The following is a 16,965-nucleotide window of genomic DNA, read 5'->3' on the forward strand; positions in this document are numbered from 1 at the left end:
CCAATGTACCACATTCAAAACTTTTTTTTCAATGTACCACATTGCTCATAACAAAATGACCATTGTACCCTCCGGTGTGGTTGTGGTATCGTTGTGGACATGTTTTGATGGACCAGATCCAGTGATACGTCTATGAAAGACGTTGTCCACAATCCAACCAGGTTTACACTGTGGACCACACAATTTGGTTGTAGATGGATCAGATCTGGTGAACCAGCTCCTGTGAACCAAATCTTTTTTTTTTTTTTTTTTTTGTACACAAGTTGGTTTTGTTGTTTGTGGACAAGTTATACTTAATTAGACTTTTAGATACTAAATTTTATAGCTTGTATAATACTAGTTTCACAACTTGTTCATAATGTCCACTTGTCCTCTATTAAATTTGTCATGCACTAGATTATTCACAAAAATTCTAGTAAACAATATTTTTATTAACTCGGTGGACCAGTTTTAAACTTGCACAAAGGAAAGACAACTAGTCCTTTATTTATTTATGTTCTAGACAAGTAATTTAAGCTAGTGGACAAGTTTATACTCCTCAAATTGTCTATGAAACTTGTCATATTAGTAGGAGAGCAATAACGTCATTTTACCTCACATTTATGATAGATCAGAAAAAAAATCTCAATTATAATACATTTGAAAAGTTTTGTGGGAAATATGGTACATTAAACTAAATTCCCAATATTTTTTCCATTTTACATATTCCTGGAATACAAAAGAAAAAAAGAAAAGAAAAAACTAAACACCGACTTATCTCCCTCTATGTGAGAAAGAGTCTTTCCAATCTAAAACCTAAATCTAAAAAATCTTATATTCATTTCTTCTTCGACGGCGGCTCCGTTCACCAAAACAGTCTCAGAGTCTCGACAAAGCTCGAACCCAGTCGCTATCGCCGAGCCAGCCAACCCTCATTCTCCTCTTTAGCTCGCGCACCACCGCCGCTCGTTTCTTTCCTCCAACGAGGTTCGTCTTCTCTCACTCTCCATTACATTTTTTATTCAGCTTGCGTTTTCCTTCTACTCTAGGGTTTTGCTCGCGTCCAACTTAGCGTAAGTTTCTCGTTGATTCTTGCCTAGGGTTTTTGCTTTATTCCGAATCATCTTAAGTTTCGGTTGATTCTTGCTTTTCCCGGTGTCTCTCTCAGACACTTTCGCGAAAGCTACGCAAGTCCGGCGATTTTAAAGTGAAGATCCAAACGATTTTTGCCGATTTTGTTTTCTTTGTTTTTCTCATCCAAATGTACGAGTCTAGAATAGTTTCTGAGTTTCTTAGTATCAACTCTTGAATCTTGTGATAGCGTTAGGGGCGAATAGATTTGGTATAGTAGAACCCAGATTGATTCTGTGGTGATTTGACTACTTTTGAGGTTATATTTTCCGGTATAAATTCCTGATTGCTTCATTGGATTCTGTTTTTGACAGGTTTGCATAAAAAGATGGATGATAGTTTGTATGATGAGTTTGGTAACTACATTGGACCTGAGATTGAGTCTGACAGAGAGAGTGACGATGGAGTAGAAGAAGATGAAGATAAGCAGCCTGAAGAAAATGGTCATGGATCTGATGGTGAACAAGGAGGTTCAAATGGCTGGATTACCACAATCAATGATGTTGAGATGGAGAACCAGATTGTTCTTCCTGAGGATAAGAAGTATTACCCTACAGCAGAGGAGGTTTATGGTGAGGATGTTGAGACCTTGGTTATGGATGAAGATGAACAGCCTCTTGAGCAACCCATTATCAAACCTGTTAGAGATATCAGATTTGAGGTCGGAGTCAAGGATCAGTCAACGTACGTGTCAACTCAGTTTCTTATCGGCCTCATGTCTAATCCCGCCCTTATGAGGAATGTTGCTCTTGTGGGTCATCTACAGCATGGGAAAACTGTCTTCATGGATATGTTGGTAGAGCAGACGCATCATATGTCTACTTTTAATGTTAAAAACGAGAAGCATATGAAATATACAGACACGCGAGTCGATGAGCAGGAGAGAAATATCTCAATCAAGGCCGTTCCAATGTCCCTTGTTCTTGAGGACAGTAGATCCAAATCATACCTGTGCAATATCATGGATACTCCTGGACATGTCAATTTCTCTGACGAAATGACTGCTTCTTTAAGACTTGCCGATGGTGCTGTTCTCATTGTTGATGCTGCTGAAGGAGTCATGGTATGGCTTTGCTCTCTCATTATGCTCTGTGTTTTTTCTTTGAGGTTTACTGATTGTACATAACGCTAGTAAATCTTTTTCTAGGTAAACACAGAGAGAGCTATTCGGCATGCAATCCAGGACCGTCTCCCTATTGTTGTTGTGATCAATAAGGTACATCTTGCTTCAACAATGTAAATTGAGATTTATTGTGTGAAATTTTATATTTCCATACATTTACTTGACTTTTGCTGTTTGTTCCCCAACAGGTTGACAGGCTCATAACTGAGCTCAAACTTCCTCCAAGGGATGCTTACTACAAGCTTAGACATACAATTGAAGTCATTAATAACCACATATCTGTTGCTTCAACAACTGCTGGAAACTTACCCCTTATAGACCCTGCAGCTGGAAATGTATGTTTTGCCAGTGGGACAGCTGGATGGTCTTTCACATTGCATTCTTTTGCTAAAATGTATGCCAAGCTACATGGGGTGGCCATGGACGTGGAGAAGTTTGCATCTCGACTTTGGGGAGATGTTTATTATCATCCTGATACTAGGGTATTCAAGAAAAATCCTCCAGTAGGTGGTGGAGAAAGAGCATTTGTTCAGTTTATTCTGGAGCCTCTATACAAAATATACAGCCAAGTGATAGGTGAACATAAGAAGAGTGTGGAGACCACCCTTGCAGAATTAGGAGTGACTCTGAGTAATAGTGCATATAAGCTAAACGTCAGACCTCTACTTAGGTTAGCCTGTAGCTCAGTTTTTGGTTCGGCATCAGGGTTCACTGATATGTTGGTAAAGCACATTCCTTCTCCTAGAGAGGCTGCAGCTAGGAAAGTCGGTCATGCATACACTGGGCCAACAGATTCCCCCATTTATGAGTCAATGGTAGAATGTGACCCATCTGGACCTCTCATGGTTAATGTGACAAAGCTGTACCCTAAATCAGATACTAGTGTGTTTGATGTGTTTGGAAGAGTTTATAGTGGTAGGCTTCAAACAGGGCAAAGCGTACGTGTACTAGGAGAAGGGTATTCACCTGATGATGAGGAGGACATGACTAGAAAAGAAGTGACCAAGCTATGGATATATCAAGCAAGGTATAGAATACCAGTAAGCAGTGCCCCTCCTGGTTCATGGGTTCTAATTGAAGGTGTTGATGCGTCCATCATGAAAACTGCAACTCTGTGTGATTCAATTTACGATGAAGATGTCCACATATTCCGAGCGCTCCAATTTAATACCCTCTCAGTAGTGAAGACTGCTACTGAGCCTTTGAATCCTAGTGAGCTGCCCAAAATGGTGGAAGGGCTTAGAAAAATTAGCAAAAGCTATCCCCTTGCGATTACCAAAGTCGAGGAGTCTGGAGAACATACTATTCTAGGCACGGGAGAGTTGTACTTAGACTCCATCATGAAGGACCTCAGGGAGCTCTATTCAGAGGTCGAAGTAAAGGTGATATACTTTGGCTCTATGATGATAATTCTCTTCTACAAGCCAATTGCTGATTTGTTTTTTTGATCTTTAAGATCTTTTCGATTTCTTAAATTTGTAGGTTGCAGATCCGGTGGTCTCCTTCTGTGAGACAGTGGTTGAATCTTCGTCGATGAAGTGTTTTGCTGAGACTCCAAACAAAAAGAACAAAATAACAATGGTAAGAAGTTTTCTATGTCTGGATTTTCCCTTATATATAAGACTGAGATGTTTGCTATGGTGCTCAAGCACAATTATTTTGGGACTAGTCTAATATCTGTTTACACGCTAAAGATTGCAGAGCCATTGGACAGAGGGCTTGCAGAGGACATTGAGAGTGGCATCGTAAGCATTGACTGGAACAGGAAACAACTCGGGGACTTCTTCAAGACGAAGTATGACTGGGATCTACTTGCTGCACGTTCCATTTGGGCTTTTGGTCCTGACAAACAGGTGAATGCATTTTTTGTCTTAAAGCCCTGCAATCTGGGTGCTCTCTGTATCTTTATGTTTGCCTTTTGTTATGGCCTTAGCAAGCATAACATCTCTGTTTTGACAATTCATTTTTTGATTGTTGATTTCTGTCTGATCAGGGGCCAAATATTTTATTGGATGACACCCTCCCAACTGAGGTCGACAGGAACTTGATGATGGCAGTGAAAGACTCCATTGTTCAAGGGTGAGCATCTTTCTTCTGTTACACTTTTCTTTGGCTCCATTTTGTTGGCTGTAGCTGAATGGCTTGATTTAATCACTTTGCAGGTTCCAGTGGGGTGCCCGTGAAGGTCCCCTCTGTGATGAGCCCATAAGAAATGTAAAGTTCAAGATTGTTGATGCACGGATAGCACCAGAGCCGCTGCATAGAGGATCTGGTCAGATGATTCCAACAGCAAGACGTGTTGCATATTCAGCCTTCCTTATGGCAACTCCAAGGCTGATGGAACCTGTGTACTATGTTGAGGTACATTATCCCTTTCTATTTTTGCTCTTTGCATTTTTGCTCTTATTAATTATATTGATCATTTAGAGTTATGGTTGTGTTTCAGATACAAACACCAATCGACTGTGTTACTGCAATCTACACAGTATTGTCACGTAGACGTGGGCACGTCACATCTGATGTTCCTCAGCCTGGTACTCCCGCTTACATTGTGAAGGTTAGTCTTTTACTTGCTTTGTTTCCTATAATCTGACTGAGTGATGATTCAGTGATTGATTCTTTGGTGTTAATGCAGGCTTTTCTACCTGTGATAGAATCGTTTGGGTTTGAGACAGACCTGAGGTACCACACACAGGGACAAGCTTTCTGCGTGTCTGTGTTTGATCACTGGGCCATTGTGCCAGGAGACCCTCTTGACAAAAGCATCCAACTGCGTCCACTTGAGCCCGCCCCTATTCAGCACCTAGCTCGCGAATTCATGGTCAAGACCCGCCGTAGAAAGGTATTAGAACGAAACATAAACTCTTTACAAATCCAGCCCTCTATAACATGCTCTTTAAACCACACTGGTTACAATCTCTGACATATCTATGTTGTGTTGGTTTTGCAGGGAATGAGTGAAGATGTTAGTGGCAACAAGTTTTTCGACGAGGCCATGATGGTGGAGTTGGCCCAGCAGACGGGTGATCTTCATCTTCAGATGATGTGATCCTAGACTAGTAGACTTGTAGTATCTCTCTCCTTACTCTTAAAATATTTGAAAGGAGAAAACAGATCGGAATGTTTTTTAGATGATGTGTGAAGTCAAATGTTGATGAGAGGTTTCTACAAAACTCCACAAGTCAAATGTTTTTTAGATGATGTGTCAAAGTCAAATGTTGATGAGAGGTTTCAATGAAACTCTACAAAGTCATAATTGTAACATCCCGATTTTATCATTGGGAATTGGGCCAATTTATTTCTTTTCAAGCCCATTAAAGTGTTCATGTTATTAAACGACAAAGGCATGTCGTTTGTGTAATCGTGGATGTATACACTTCTTCAGCCGTAAAATAGAAACGCAAACCAAAACCCTAAGTTGATAAGATGATAAGATTGTGTTGCAGTCGCCGTTGTTAAGGTATCAAACCGTGGTCCTCGCTGTTCTTGTAATGAGCCTCGTGGAGGAGAAGCGTGCGGACTCGTCGTTCTCGCTTGTCACCGTCAATCATCACCATTGGTCATTCAAGCACCATGTTTCATCGGAGATGTCAGCCGCTGTCATCGGAGCAGCTGTAGTCATCGTCGAGGCCGTTATGGGTAAGGAAACCCTAGATTGCTTTGTAACTTGCGCAGAAAGTTTCTAGCTTTATCTTATTATTTGTTGTTGTTGTTGTTTTATTGTTGATCCATGAGGACTGAACGCCACCGTGAACTTGAGCCACTTCACATCCTGTGTTGCCGAGCCTTCTACGTTACTTGAATCGTGGAGCAGATCCGTCCGAGTGTAAACGCTAAGAAAGGTAAACGGTGAAGTTCACTGTTGTCGATGTGTTGTTTAGCTATTAAGGCGATTGATTAAACCAATCTTGTCTTTGTGGGAAGTGGGAACGTGAGGTTTATTGGAGTTGTTTATTAAACTGAATTATAAAATGGATTGTGGTGCTTAGTGGTTATCGTGAAGAAGAATTGGAAATAGGTGTTGTGCGATTTGGGATTATCGGACCGGAAAGTAATACGTGGTCACTTGAATTGGTTTGTGAGTTGATTAATGTGGCTGGTTTAGGAATTGGTATTAAACCGGGAGCATGTGATTGTGGGCTGACTTGTGGTGTTATGAATTATTAGATTTTAGTTTGATTAATTATTAAGCTAAATCTGTTAATTCATTTGGAGTCATTGGGTTGGGTTGGTTCGATGAATTAAATCATGTATATTGATTTTGTCTATTATTGGAAAATAATATTTGACCGATCTAAACCATTGCAGACCGAGGTTGTTATTAAAGCAGAATTTATTGTTGCAAGTGCTCAGTCAAGGATTAAATCTAATGGCTAAGGTGAGGGTGGTATTTGCGGATATGCAGTAACCTCTTTCTTTATATACTCTTCGATAGTTGCTGAGTATAGACTCAAGAAATGTTTGTTAATTGAATGTGTTTGTGTAGATTTATGTGCATGATAAAGTAGGTTGTTAGTAACATGATATATGTGAAGCACATTTAGCTACATGATATGATGTTATGAATTAACTTATATATTATATTATAATTATAATTATGAACATACAAGAGAATGAGAATGAGAAAGGATAAAATACTTGGGGATGTTGGACTGTAATGAACCGACGGGTTCATTGCAGGTCATAAACCGCTGACGAGCAGGGGAAGAATCGAGCTATGGGCCGTAGTCTTCTAAGAAAAGGGGGTTTGGGAGCCATAAAAAGTGTTAATGGCCAAACCTATAAGTAAAGTAAAACTTATTAAGTAATGGAAATAAACAGAAATGTTTGCATGTGGTAGTTGCCACAGAAGTGCATAAAATAAGATGAAAGTTACTGAGGAGAAATAAGTTGTTTGTTTTGTTGTTTGTTTGATAAACATTCTGAATCTATGCTAAGTAATAGTTGTTGTTTATATTTGGAACGTGATTACTGTATGTCCAGTGGGCAGAGTTTGATCTCCTCACTGAGTAAACTTGTTTACCCCCCTCCCCCCCCCCCTTTCTTTCCTTTTCCCCAGGTTAGTAAGTTCAAGAGTTACAGTTTGAAGTTTGTTCGTTGGTGAATTTTAAAGAAAGAAACGTTTTTGGTCAGACCGGATGGATTACATGTTGTTCCGTCTTTTGTGACGGTACGGGTGTTACAATAATACCTGCAACTGACTCTCAAACTGTGAACAACAAAGAGCATTACAGATGGTGTAACAAAAGTCCAATTCCCCCAACATTTACAACTTTAGTGAAAATTAATCTTGTTTATCCTACCCAATTCAAGATAAGGATATTAGATTAAAGTGCCATGTCCACACGAGAGAAGGATGAGTTGACACGATTGTCACCAACCAGATCCAAGATCAAGCTCGGCTCTATCGCCGGACTTTAGATCCACCATTGCTAACTTTTTCTACTAATTCATCTGCAAGATTGAAATCTTTAAAAGATCTTTATATTTGTTTCAACTTCAACTAAATCCGAGACAGAAGCTCCGCTTTTAAACCTATTTTGAGGTCTACTCCGTTATTCATTATAACGTAGAATTCTGTAGCGAATATATTACTCCATCTTGAGATAAGTTAAGTCGATGGCTAAACCAATCTTTCTTTTGCAGGATCTGATTGAAGTTCATGTAGAAAGAAGAAGAAAAACAAAAACAAAATCTAAAATCCAATCTTAGCCTAATAAGTAATAACTATAATAGCTAAAATGGAAGTATATAAATCCGACACATCATAAAAGATTAACAAGCTTGTAGGAAACAAAGAACAAAAAATCTGGCGTTCACTAAAAATATTCTTGATCTCTCTAAATGATAAGAGTGTGTTAAGAGAGAGAAAGTCTTCCAACTTTTTTTACAACAAAATGTTCAATGCTAACAAATACAAATTTCTCTTTTTGTAAAATTGTTATAGTAAATTTTTTTAAATTACTCCTCATTGAATTTGGGAGGTTTATATGATCTTGTGAGGTATATAAGGCATTTCTGAATCTACCACTCGAAGACTCAGTTAAAGTATTTATAAGGGCTTACATAGATATAAGTGGAGTTTTTGTATTTGTTTTGTAAGGCTCATACATATTTGGCTAGATTTCAGGTTTTTAGGGACATTTTTCAAGGTTTTAGAGATACAATATTTTTGAAAGTGGTATCAGAAAAATCACTTCTTCAAATATCCCAAAATTGTTTCATTTTGTTTGTCAATCACATATCTATTAAAATCAAACTCCATGATTGTAGTCCAAGTTAGAGGAAAAGAGTTCGAAGCTCCATCAGCGTACCATGAGAGAATTGTAAAATTCAAGAACCAATGGTTTGGGATGGATGTCGATCGACACAAAGGTTGTCACTTGATACCATCAATTTCAGGTTCAGTTGGTTTGTTTTAATCGTCTAATTAGAGGGTTTGGTTTAGGAAAACCCTAAATCCGTGATATTTAAGGTTAGAAGTCAACTTAGGGCTTTGGTCAACCTCTTTTGTTGTGTCCAGAGAGAAGGAGAAGTTTCTCAATGAGTTATTGTGAGTTTTGTATCTCTTTTTAGAGATCCTTTATGTGGAGTGCTGATCTGAGGCTAGGAACGTGTTGGAGGCTTATTGTGGTGTTGTTTTCGTCCTTCTAGAGTCAGAATCTTCTTGTTAAAAGGTGAGTGCATGAAAATGGCTTATCTAAGTTTGAGATTCTCTGCTTTTGTGTTCTATGAGTTGTTTGGTTGATTCCCTTGATTGTTTGGGTGCTTTTTGTGTCTTATGTGCTTGGTTTCACTCCTGGGAATGCCTTTAACACGTGTGAGGTGTTTGGAGGCTGAAATTAGAGCTGGAGATTGATGTTTGAAATCGGTGTCGGTCGACATTAGGAGGGTGTTGGTCGTCACCAATGCGAGGATAGCGAGAGAACACTAATGAGTGTGGATCGACACCACCTGAAGGTGTCGGTCGACACAAACAAGGGTTTTCTGGAATGTCGGTCGACACCCAGTTGCGAGTGACGATAGACACCAATCTTCGCCAGGTGTTAATATCGATCCGACACTAGAAAGGTGTTGGTGTAGTGACCCGCACTAAGGGATAAAACCCAAGTTACCTGCACTAAGGGATAAAACCCAAGTTAAAATTTTGAAGAAGAAGACCCGGAAAGGACTCATCAGAAAAAAGGAGAAGAGAAAATTGAAAGAAGTCCAAATAAATAACAATAAGTCGAAGAATGGCCAAAGGCCAATACCGAACGTGGGAGCCATCGAACCAACAAAGTGGATGGCCGATGGTCAAGAGATTTTCACCGATAGGAAGTCCTAAAAAGTAATGGCCAAGTCAAAACTAAAATAAGCAAAGGACGGTCGAGACTTTGTGTTCTGATTGAAGGCCAGCATTCCATGCGGAATTATGACCGTAGGACAGACACAGTATGAACACAGGACATACACGATACAGACGCAGAACGGATGCTGTACGGACGCATGATAGATGCCGAAAGGACGTAAGAGGGACAAGAACTCGAAGAAGAGTCGAAAGTTCTATTTTTGATCGCCAAAGCCATGTTTTATATAGGAAGGAAGAAGTGAGACACTTGGGAGATGATTTGCCATTTGTTGAGTAAGATACGCCATTTGGCGCAAGAATTGCCTTTTTTTTAAGAAGAAACACCATTTGGCGAAGGAGTTGCCACTTGTTGAAGACAAATGATACTTATGCGGCGAGTGGGGTTTCACGCACGCCATGCAGCGCATGCAAAACCATTTGTTCGGCGATTGTACTGCACGCGCACCATACAACGCTTGCAGCATCAAGTGTCAGCGCATGCGCTACACTTGTCCAAGTGAATCCAAGGGGAGAGATGGGCATGCACGCCTATAAACACCAGCCTCTCAGTTCGTTTTTTACATTCTCTGCCCAAAAGAAAGACCAAAATTTCTCTAAGTCCTGATCATCCTAAGAAGAAGAGGCTGGAGCTTCTGGACGTTAAGGGAAAGTCGTCTGGACGCTGTTTGATCAGCATTGCAGTGAAGTCTGACCATTCAATTCTCTGCTAGATCACAGTGAGTCTGTGGTAGTTTGTTTGGGGTGCTGCTTGAGCTCTAGGGCTCTTGTACGCACCTATTGTTTGCTGCATTTAGACCAGGATTCATGCTAGAATCAGTTAAGTTTAAAGGATGTTGCATGCTTAAACTGGTAGGATTCATGCTAGATCCTTGTTTAATCACATAGAATTGATGCTAGGATCACCATGCATGTCAAAAATTGAAAATAGATAGAAATTTCATGTTTACATAATGAAGTTATGTTTACTTGATGCATTGTTGTTAGCAAATTTGGATTGCTTAAAAACGAGACAAAGGGCTTGCATGCATGATTCATTTGATCATAGTTTACTTGATGAATTAAATTGCAATATTCTGCTTAAATTGGACTTGCATGCATGTAAAACAATCTAAGTTGCTTGAATCTATTTCTTGTTGCTTGTTGATTGTTTGATTGAATTCTTGCTTGCTTTGCTTGATTTCTTGCTTGAATTGCTTGTGGTTTGTTGTACTAAATTCTCTGCGTTATTTCTAACTCTTTGAATTGTAGTACTTATTTTAGCTAGTCTCTTGAATTTTATTTCCTGAGTCCTAGCTAGAATAGAGTGGTCGATCTTCTGTTCCAAGTGTGTTGAGGGGATGTCTCGTGAGCCTAATCCCAAGTGGTTACTCACACTAAGAGAAAATTCAGTGCCTAGCTAGTTACTAGCCCGACCGCTGCATGACGATGCGGCCTTTATGTCTCATGCTGGTTACCTTTGTGGTTTCAGTATGGGAAGTTGTTGTGGAACGTAACAGATTATCGAGGGCCCATAGGAGAAAAGAGTCTAGAGTAATCGAGTCATCTTGATTTATTTCTAGTTTTCTTTGCTTGTCGCGTGTTTCCATAGGATTGAAGTGTCTAGGTTTATCGAGTCCAGTCTTGATTTACCTAACCTTCATTGCTTGTTGTTTGTTTTCTGCTTCTGCCATGTTCTGCTTGCGAAGATTTGTTTACTTGATGCTTGTTGGGGTAGTCGGGGTTGGAAAAATTAAAATGCATGCTAAAAAGGGTACCCAACTCATTGAGTAATCTTAGATTACTCATGATAATATTTTGTCTTGCAGGAAGCCTTTGGATGAGTCTAGAGCTGGAGCAAACATTAGGGTGTCGGATTGGGATTTTTATGTGTTATTGTAAAACCTACATTTTTCCTACTATGTATTTTATGAAAAGAATTTGACTATATATATATATATATTGTTTTGGTAACTTATTTTCAATGTAATAATTTAGTATAAGTTATATAAATGATTTTTGGGGGAAACATGATAAGTGAATTTGATACTTGGCCTTGTTTGGGCCAACACAACGCACCAGGCCGTGAGGGTTGCAAAGCCTTAGCTGCCTCGATCGCGGGTGGAATTGCATCCAGGGAAGACCGGTCGAGAAGCTGCAGCTTCCGTCCCTCGACTGGACCACCCGGTGTGGTTCCCACTGTAGCGTCCCACCCAGGAGGATGTTCTAACGGCTCATTGATGTATTATTTGGTTTCCATTAGGTTCCTAGAGTGGGTCATTATAATGATGTTTGGATGCTGGTTTGATTATTGAGATTGGTTTATGTTATCAGCAGTGGTTTGATTGGAGTTTGGATGATAGTGAGTATGAGATCCCTAGTTTAATACTCCCTCCATTTCAAAATATAGGATGTTTTAGTAGAAACACACATATTAAAAAAAATTACTTATAAAAAGTTTAACCAATCATAACCAAGACTGCATAATATAAAATATAAAATTAATCTAAAAATTGCATAGAAAGTTGAAAACATCTTATATTATGAAACAAAAATAATCGGGAAAAATGTCATTAAAATCCTCAAGTTAGCATTTTCGTTGATTTAAATCATGAAGTCTTCATTTGTTGAAAAAAATCCTCACTCTTTTCTTGACTTCTATTCAAATCATGAAGTCTTGTTGACTTCGCCGTTTGAAGCACACCGTTAACTGGCCAGACAGAGATATTAAACAGGGTTAATTAGGCGTTAACGAGATCCGTTAATTACATCCCTAAATCAAACCCGATTATCAATTTCTCCCAAAATCCCCAAATCACAAACCATAATTTGTGATTCCTCCTTTCTTCTTTGATTGGATCTTCTTCTTCGAATTCAACTGATAACTGCGGCTCCACAAACACACTTTGATGGCACTCCACGGTCAAACAAAGCTACCACCGATGTCTCTGAGCTATAACTCATATGTTGGACTCGAAGAAGAAGAGAGAAATCGAAGAAGAAAAGAGATTATCGATTAGGGTTTGAAATTTGGGGAAAATGAGAATCGATTTCTCAATTTGGGGGTTATAGGGTGTTATAAACAGTGTCGTTTTGCTATTAACGGATCTCGTTAACAGATAATTAACCACGTCTAATTTTTTCCGTTTGACCAATTAACGTTGTGCCTCAAAAGGCCAAGTCAACAAGAGTTTGCGAATTATTTGGAAGTCAACAAAAGATTTGTGTTTATTACCTTCAAATCCAAAGTTTGTGCTTTAATTCAACGAAAATGCTAACTTGGGGATTTTAATGACATTTTTCCCAAAAATAATCCTCTAAACATCCTATATTATGAAACGGAGGGAGTATTATATTAAAAACAAAAAATTGGGTTAGGGTGTTTCAAAAAGTTCTAATTAAAATCAATATATATATATATATATATATATATATGTGTGTGTGTGTTACTTTTTTGGATGGTTTTTAAATTATTAATATCATTTTTGGTTCAAAATAATGAAAATAAGCAACAATGCTTATGCCATAAATGAGTTCTGAATATAAAACAATTATTACATTAAAATAAATCTGTATAATTAGAATATAAAAGAAGATAAATCTGATAATATTAATTTTGATTTGACAAATATAAATCCTATCATACATATTATTATTATTAGACAAAAGACAACTCAAAGCTGTCAGAAAATATATCTTTTAAGCAAATGTGCAATTTTGTGTTTCCTTGTTTGGAGAAATAATTAAATATGAATTTACAAGTGACAACTAAGAAATAATAAGCATTGAATTTCTTTTCTTATTTTATTTTGGGAATATATGAATATTTTAATCATAACAATATTCTATAAATATACTGTTCATTTTATAAAAAAAACATAAAACTAACTAATAGCCGGAGAAAAAATCTGATGAGAGACGCGATCGTTAGATCTTACGTTAGGTCAACAATGTCGCGTATGCACTGGACTGACGATCGTCATCACCTTTTTGTTGAAGCTGTTGAATTTCTCGGTGGCGAAAGGAGTAAGCGATTTTCTTTAAACCTAAAACAGAGTCGATTCCTCTATAACAAAACAGAGTATCCCAAAATTTTGTCATTAAAATTAACCGTCTCTTTCATTAAGATACCTACCCTCTCAGTTTTTTCGATGATTGTATCTTATCCATGATCAAATTTCTCTTTTTAGATTCATTATAGTTAATATTCTTAATTGCAGCGGCAACACCTAAGAAAATTTTGAACTATATGGATGAAGGAGACCTTACTTTATCACAAATTAAAAGCCATCTCCAGGTCTTTATGATTCATACACACATTATTAGCTAGCTATACATGATATGTATCCATGTAAAAGCTATATATGCATCAATGTACTTAATCAAATATATGTATTTATTTTCCATAGATGTATAGGAACAAGAAGGAAGGAGTATCTGTAAAAGGTAAGATCTAATGTACACTTTTATTTAGAGTTAAATAAATATGTTAGTGTTGTAACTTTGCATACGGCAATATATGCATTGATGTTCAACATAGTGCATAGTGAGTGTATTATGTTCTTTTTATGCAGAAAGGAGAATGATACGGGAAATGAATCAGAGGCAGTCTCAACAGTACCTTCAGATCTATGAATATCTTCAAGATGCTATCCAAAATGAAATTAGGTTATTGCATAATCATATTTTTTGGTAATTTGTTAGTTAACTATCTTTTTCAATTTCTTATATGCTACAATTGGATAGTACTAGGAAGGTAACCCCAACGGAAGTATCTTGCAAGTCTCTCTATCAATCTTCAAGGGTAATTTTTCCTTCTTCTTCTTTTTTTTTTTCTTTTTTTTTTCTTTTGCATTTCTTACCTTATAAAGTATTCATTTTCATCAACTTGTAGATTCAATGCATATGAATTAGATAAATGTATATTATATGGCAGGTGGGAGAAAATGAAAACAAAGCCAATGATGTCATTGCTGCTGGGGATGGTGCAAATGGTGAAGAAGACATGTCTCTTGAACTCACTCTTGGTCTCAAGTACTAAGAGGACTTTGATTTCTATTTATATAATGCTTATATGGGATAAAAATAAATATTTGACAATATGTTGTGGTAATTTTCATCCCTTACTTGGGTGAAAGATTATTTTACAAAACATTTCTGTTTAATCAATATATCTATATTGGAAGTCTCAAGGAAACAATATAGTAGTTTCAAACCAATTATTCGTTAACCAGTTTCAAACCAATTACAAGCTTTTGAATTGTACAAACAAAGTGTTTGCTTAATGGTTATGAAGAATATGTGCAAAGGGACAAACTTAAAACGACAAAAAGATTGTTTTGGGTAAAATCTAATTCAAGTTTGAAAAGATTTGGCTGGACTCAATATTTTTATAGGTATATTATTTAAAGAAATACATATTTTTTTTCCTGTTTGACTAAAACAAGAAATATATTTTCCTTCTTTATATAATATATATATATATATATATGTATACAATTCCTTCTTTGTATAATATTTTTCAACAAAAAAAAAACTTCCTTATATCATGTAACTATAATTAGGAATTGATACTTTATCTTATTGGCTGGAGAAGATTTCTTATCCTCTCTCTATTGGGGTATTTAAGATATTTCAGCAATTTATTCTAAAATTATATTATTTATCTCTTCAAAATTTTAATTTTATTACTTTATTTTACTTTATTACTATTATAAAATTAAACCAGTACTGGTTAAAACAACAATCTATACATTGAAGAAATATTTCAATTGGCTAACCATTTATTTCCGGTTAACAAAATAATAACACTGTCATTATTGTTACAGCTTTAGTTTATACAATTGTAACATCCTAAAATTGGGATGTAGATAAAACCGAAGGACGAAATTTTTAATTGATTTTGGTTTAATTAAATTCTGGTCTAATCTAATTAAACCAAAAACCCATAATACTCCTTATTGTCACGCCTCCTCTCTCCTTTTGTGCTTTTGGTGATTGGGAGAGAAAGAGAAAGAGAGATAACTCTTGGTGATTGGGTGTAAACGAGAAAGGGAAGGAGATCAAACGTTTTTTAGAGTAAAGAGAGAAACAAAACTGTCAGGGTTTGGGAGAAAGAGGATCCGAGTGGTCAAATAGTTTCAAAAGGTATTAATTTTTGGTAGGTTTGTAGCTAAGAGATTTTCGCACACTCTCCCAGAAGTAAATTTGAGTTAATATTCTAGGAGATATTGGCAGTTTCGTGGGGTGTTTCTTCTCATTCGCGGATTGAGACCAGCGGGTGTTTCGGGATCGATTGCGGTTTCATCTGAGGTCCGATTGTGCTGAAAGTTTTTGGGAAGCTTCTGGACGTATAGACCTTGCTTTTCACCAGAGGGATTAGAAAGTTAACAGTTCATTTTGATTTCGTGGTTTCAGTTGTGAGGTTGTTCTTTTATGTTTTTTTTTGGCAATTTGTTTTCAATGTTTGTTTGTTGTTGTGATTGGTTGTAGGACGAGTTTGGTTGTTCTTGGATATTAGAGAGCCTCTCATTTGGTTGTATTTAGTTTCGTGAATCACTTATTAAGGTGAGTGCGTGACCATGAGCTTATCTAAGCGATTGGGTTGTATGACCTCTTTTGTGTGATTATGTGTAGGTGTGGTGAAAGTGTTATTGGTTGTTCTATTTAATGGTTGGTTTGTTATATTTTATTTGTAGTTGTACTCTTGATTTGCTTGTGTGTATAGCTCGTAGATGGGAGGATCGTATCACTGGGTATTTTTGGTAATACTCACCCATCTCATTGGTCCTGCAGCGTATAAACTGAAACTCCCTGCAGGGTCCAAGGTGCACCCCGTGTTCCATGTGTCACAACTCAAACCAGTTTTGGGTCAGGACGCCACAATCTCTCCTTTACCTGAATCGTTTCTGCTGCTGAGTTGATAGTGCAACCTGCAGCCGTGTTGGATACTCGCTACAACTCTGCAGGCTATTTGGAGGGTTTGGTCAAGTGGGAAGGATTGCCTTCACACGAGAACTCGTGGGTGATTTTGAAGGATCTCGTGCAACAATTCCCCTTTTTCTCGCTTGAGGACAAGCTTCATTTCGAAGGGGGGGGTATTGATAAGCTTCACAGGGTATACATAAGGAAGAGATCACATGAGATTGGTACCACTCCCACATGCCAAAAGAGTGATGTTATAAAAGAGTGATGAGTCATTTAGCTGGTACGTGTGAAGGGTTTGAGGGTTGCTATTATCAGAGTTGGTATAAATAAAGTGGGAAGAGGATTAAGGGAGGCATGTTGATTATTGTAAGAGATTAGACGCCATGAGTCTAACATATGGGGAGAGAAGAATCTGAGAGTATGTTGAAGATTCTGATCTCATCTTTCATATTATCAATATTTATCTCTTGTAATCTGA

General features: G+C 37.5%; 2 protein-coding genes and 1 long non-coding RNA gene across 4 annotated transcripts; all 3 read left to right on the forward strand.

Moving 5' to 3' along the window:
* The first annotated feature begins 660 nt into the window (after positions 1–660).
* Positions 661–5,406, forward strand: LOC104716826 (110 kDa U5 small nuclear ribonucleoprotein component CLO). The gene is made up of 11 exons (XM_010434276.3): positions 661–966; positions 1,425–2,173; positions 2,258–2,326; positions 2,422–3,615; positions 3,716–3,814; positions 3,928–4,086; positions 4,227–4,312; positions 4,396–4,594; positions 4,680–4,790; positions 4,869–5,075; positions 5,184–5,406. Exons 2-11 carry the CDS (start codon positions 1,439–1,441, stop codon positions 5,280–5,282), a joined length of 2,958 nt encoding a protein of 985 aa, XP_010432578.2. The 5' UTR covers positions 661–966; positions 1,425–1,438; the 3' UTR covers positions 5,283–5,406.
* A 531-nt stretch (positions 5,407–5,937) lies between these two features.
* On the forward strand, positions 5,938–11,530 carry LOC147948216 (uncharacterized). Its single transcript, XR_015577322.1, has 3 exons — positions 5,938–6,075; positions 6,542–6,611; positions 11,390–11,530. It is a non-coding gene; the product is annotated as an uncharacterized LOC147948216 (long non-coding RNA).
* Positions 11,531–13,420: 1,890 nt separating this feature from the next.
* On the forward strand, positions 13,421–14,779 carry LOC104716833 (myb family transcription factor PHL5-like). Of its 2 annotated transcripts, none has more exons than XM_010434288.2 (6): positions 13,421–13,586; positions 13,781–13,857; positions 13,970–14,006; positions 14,135–14,228; positions 14,307–14,364; positions 14,497–14,779. In XM_010434288.2, exons 1-6 carry the CDS (start codon positions 13,472–13,474, stop codon positions 14,599–14,601), a joined length of 486 nt encoding a protein of 161 aa, XP_010432590.2. In that variant the 5' UTR covers positions 13,421–13,471; the 3' UTR covers positions 14,602–14,779. The 2 variants fall into 2 exon arrangements, with proteins under 2 accessions (XP_010432590.2, XP_087336150.1); XM_087480024.1 differs by having other exon boundaries at positions 13,426–13,586; positions 14,313–14,364.
* Positions 14,780–16,965: the final 2,186 nt, after the last annotated feature.

The sequence above is a fragment of the Camelina sativa genome, chromosome 2 (genome assembly GCF_030686135.1).
Source record: "Camelina sativa cultivar CO46 ecotype springtype chromosome 2, ASM3068613v1".
Taxonomy (NCBI): Eukaryota; Viridiplantae; Streptophyta; class Magnoliopsida; order Brassicales; family Brassicaceae; genus Camelina; species Camelina sativa.

Excerpts from the sequence above, each read along its gene's own strand:
- LOC104716833 (XM_010434288.2), top strand. The coding sequence starts at position 13,472 with ATGAGAGACGCGATCGTTAGATCTTACGTTAGGTCAACAATGTCGCGT. Across the intron at positions 13,587-13,780 it reads ATTTCTCGGTGGCGAAAGGA|CGGCAACACCTAAGAAAATT; the intron begins GTAAGCGATTTT and ends TCTTAATTGCAG. Across the intron at positions 13,858-13,969 it reads AAATTAAAAGCCATCTCCAG|ATGTATAGGAACAAGAAGGA; the intron begins GTCTTTATGATT and ends TATTTTCCATAG.
- LOC104716826 (XM_010434276.3), top strand. The coding sequence starts at position 1,439 with ATGGATGATAGTTTGTATGATGAGTTTGGTAACTACATTGGACCTGAG. Across the intron at positions 4,791-4,868 it reads CTCCCGCTTACATTGTGAAG|GCTTTTCTACCTGTGATAGA; the intron begins GTTAGTCTTTTA and ends GTGTTAATGCAG. Across the intron at positions 5,076-5,183 it reads TCAAGACCCGCCGTAGAAAG|GGAATGAGTGAAGATGTTAG; the intron begins GTATTAGAACGA and ends TTGGTTTTGCAG.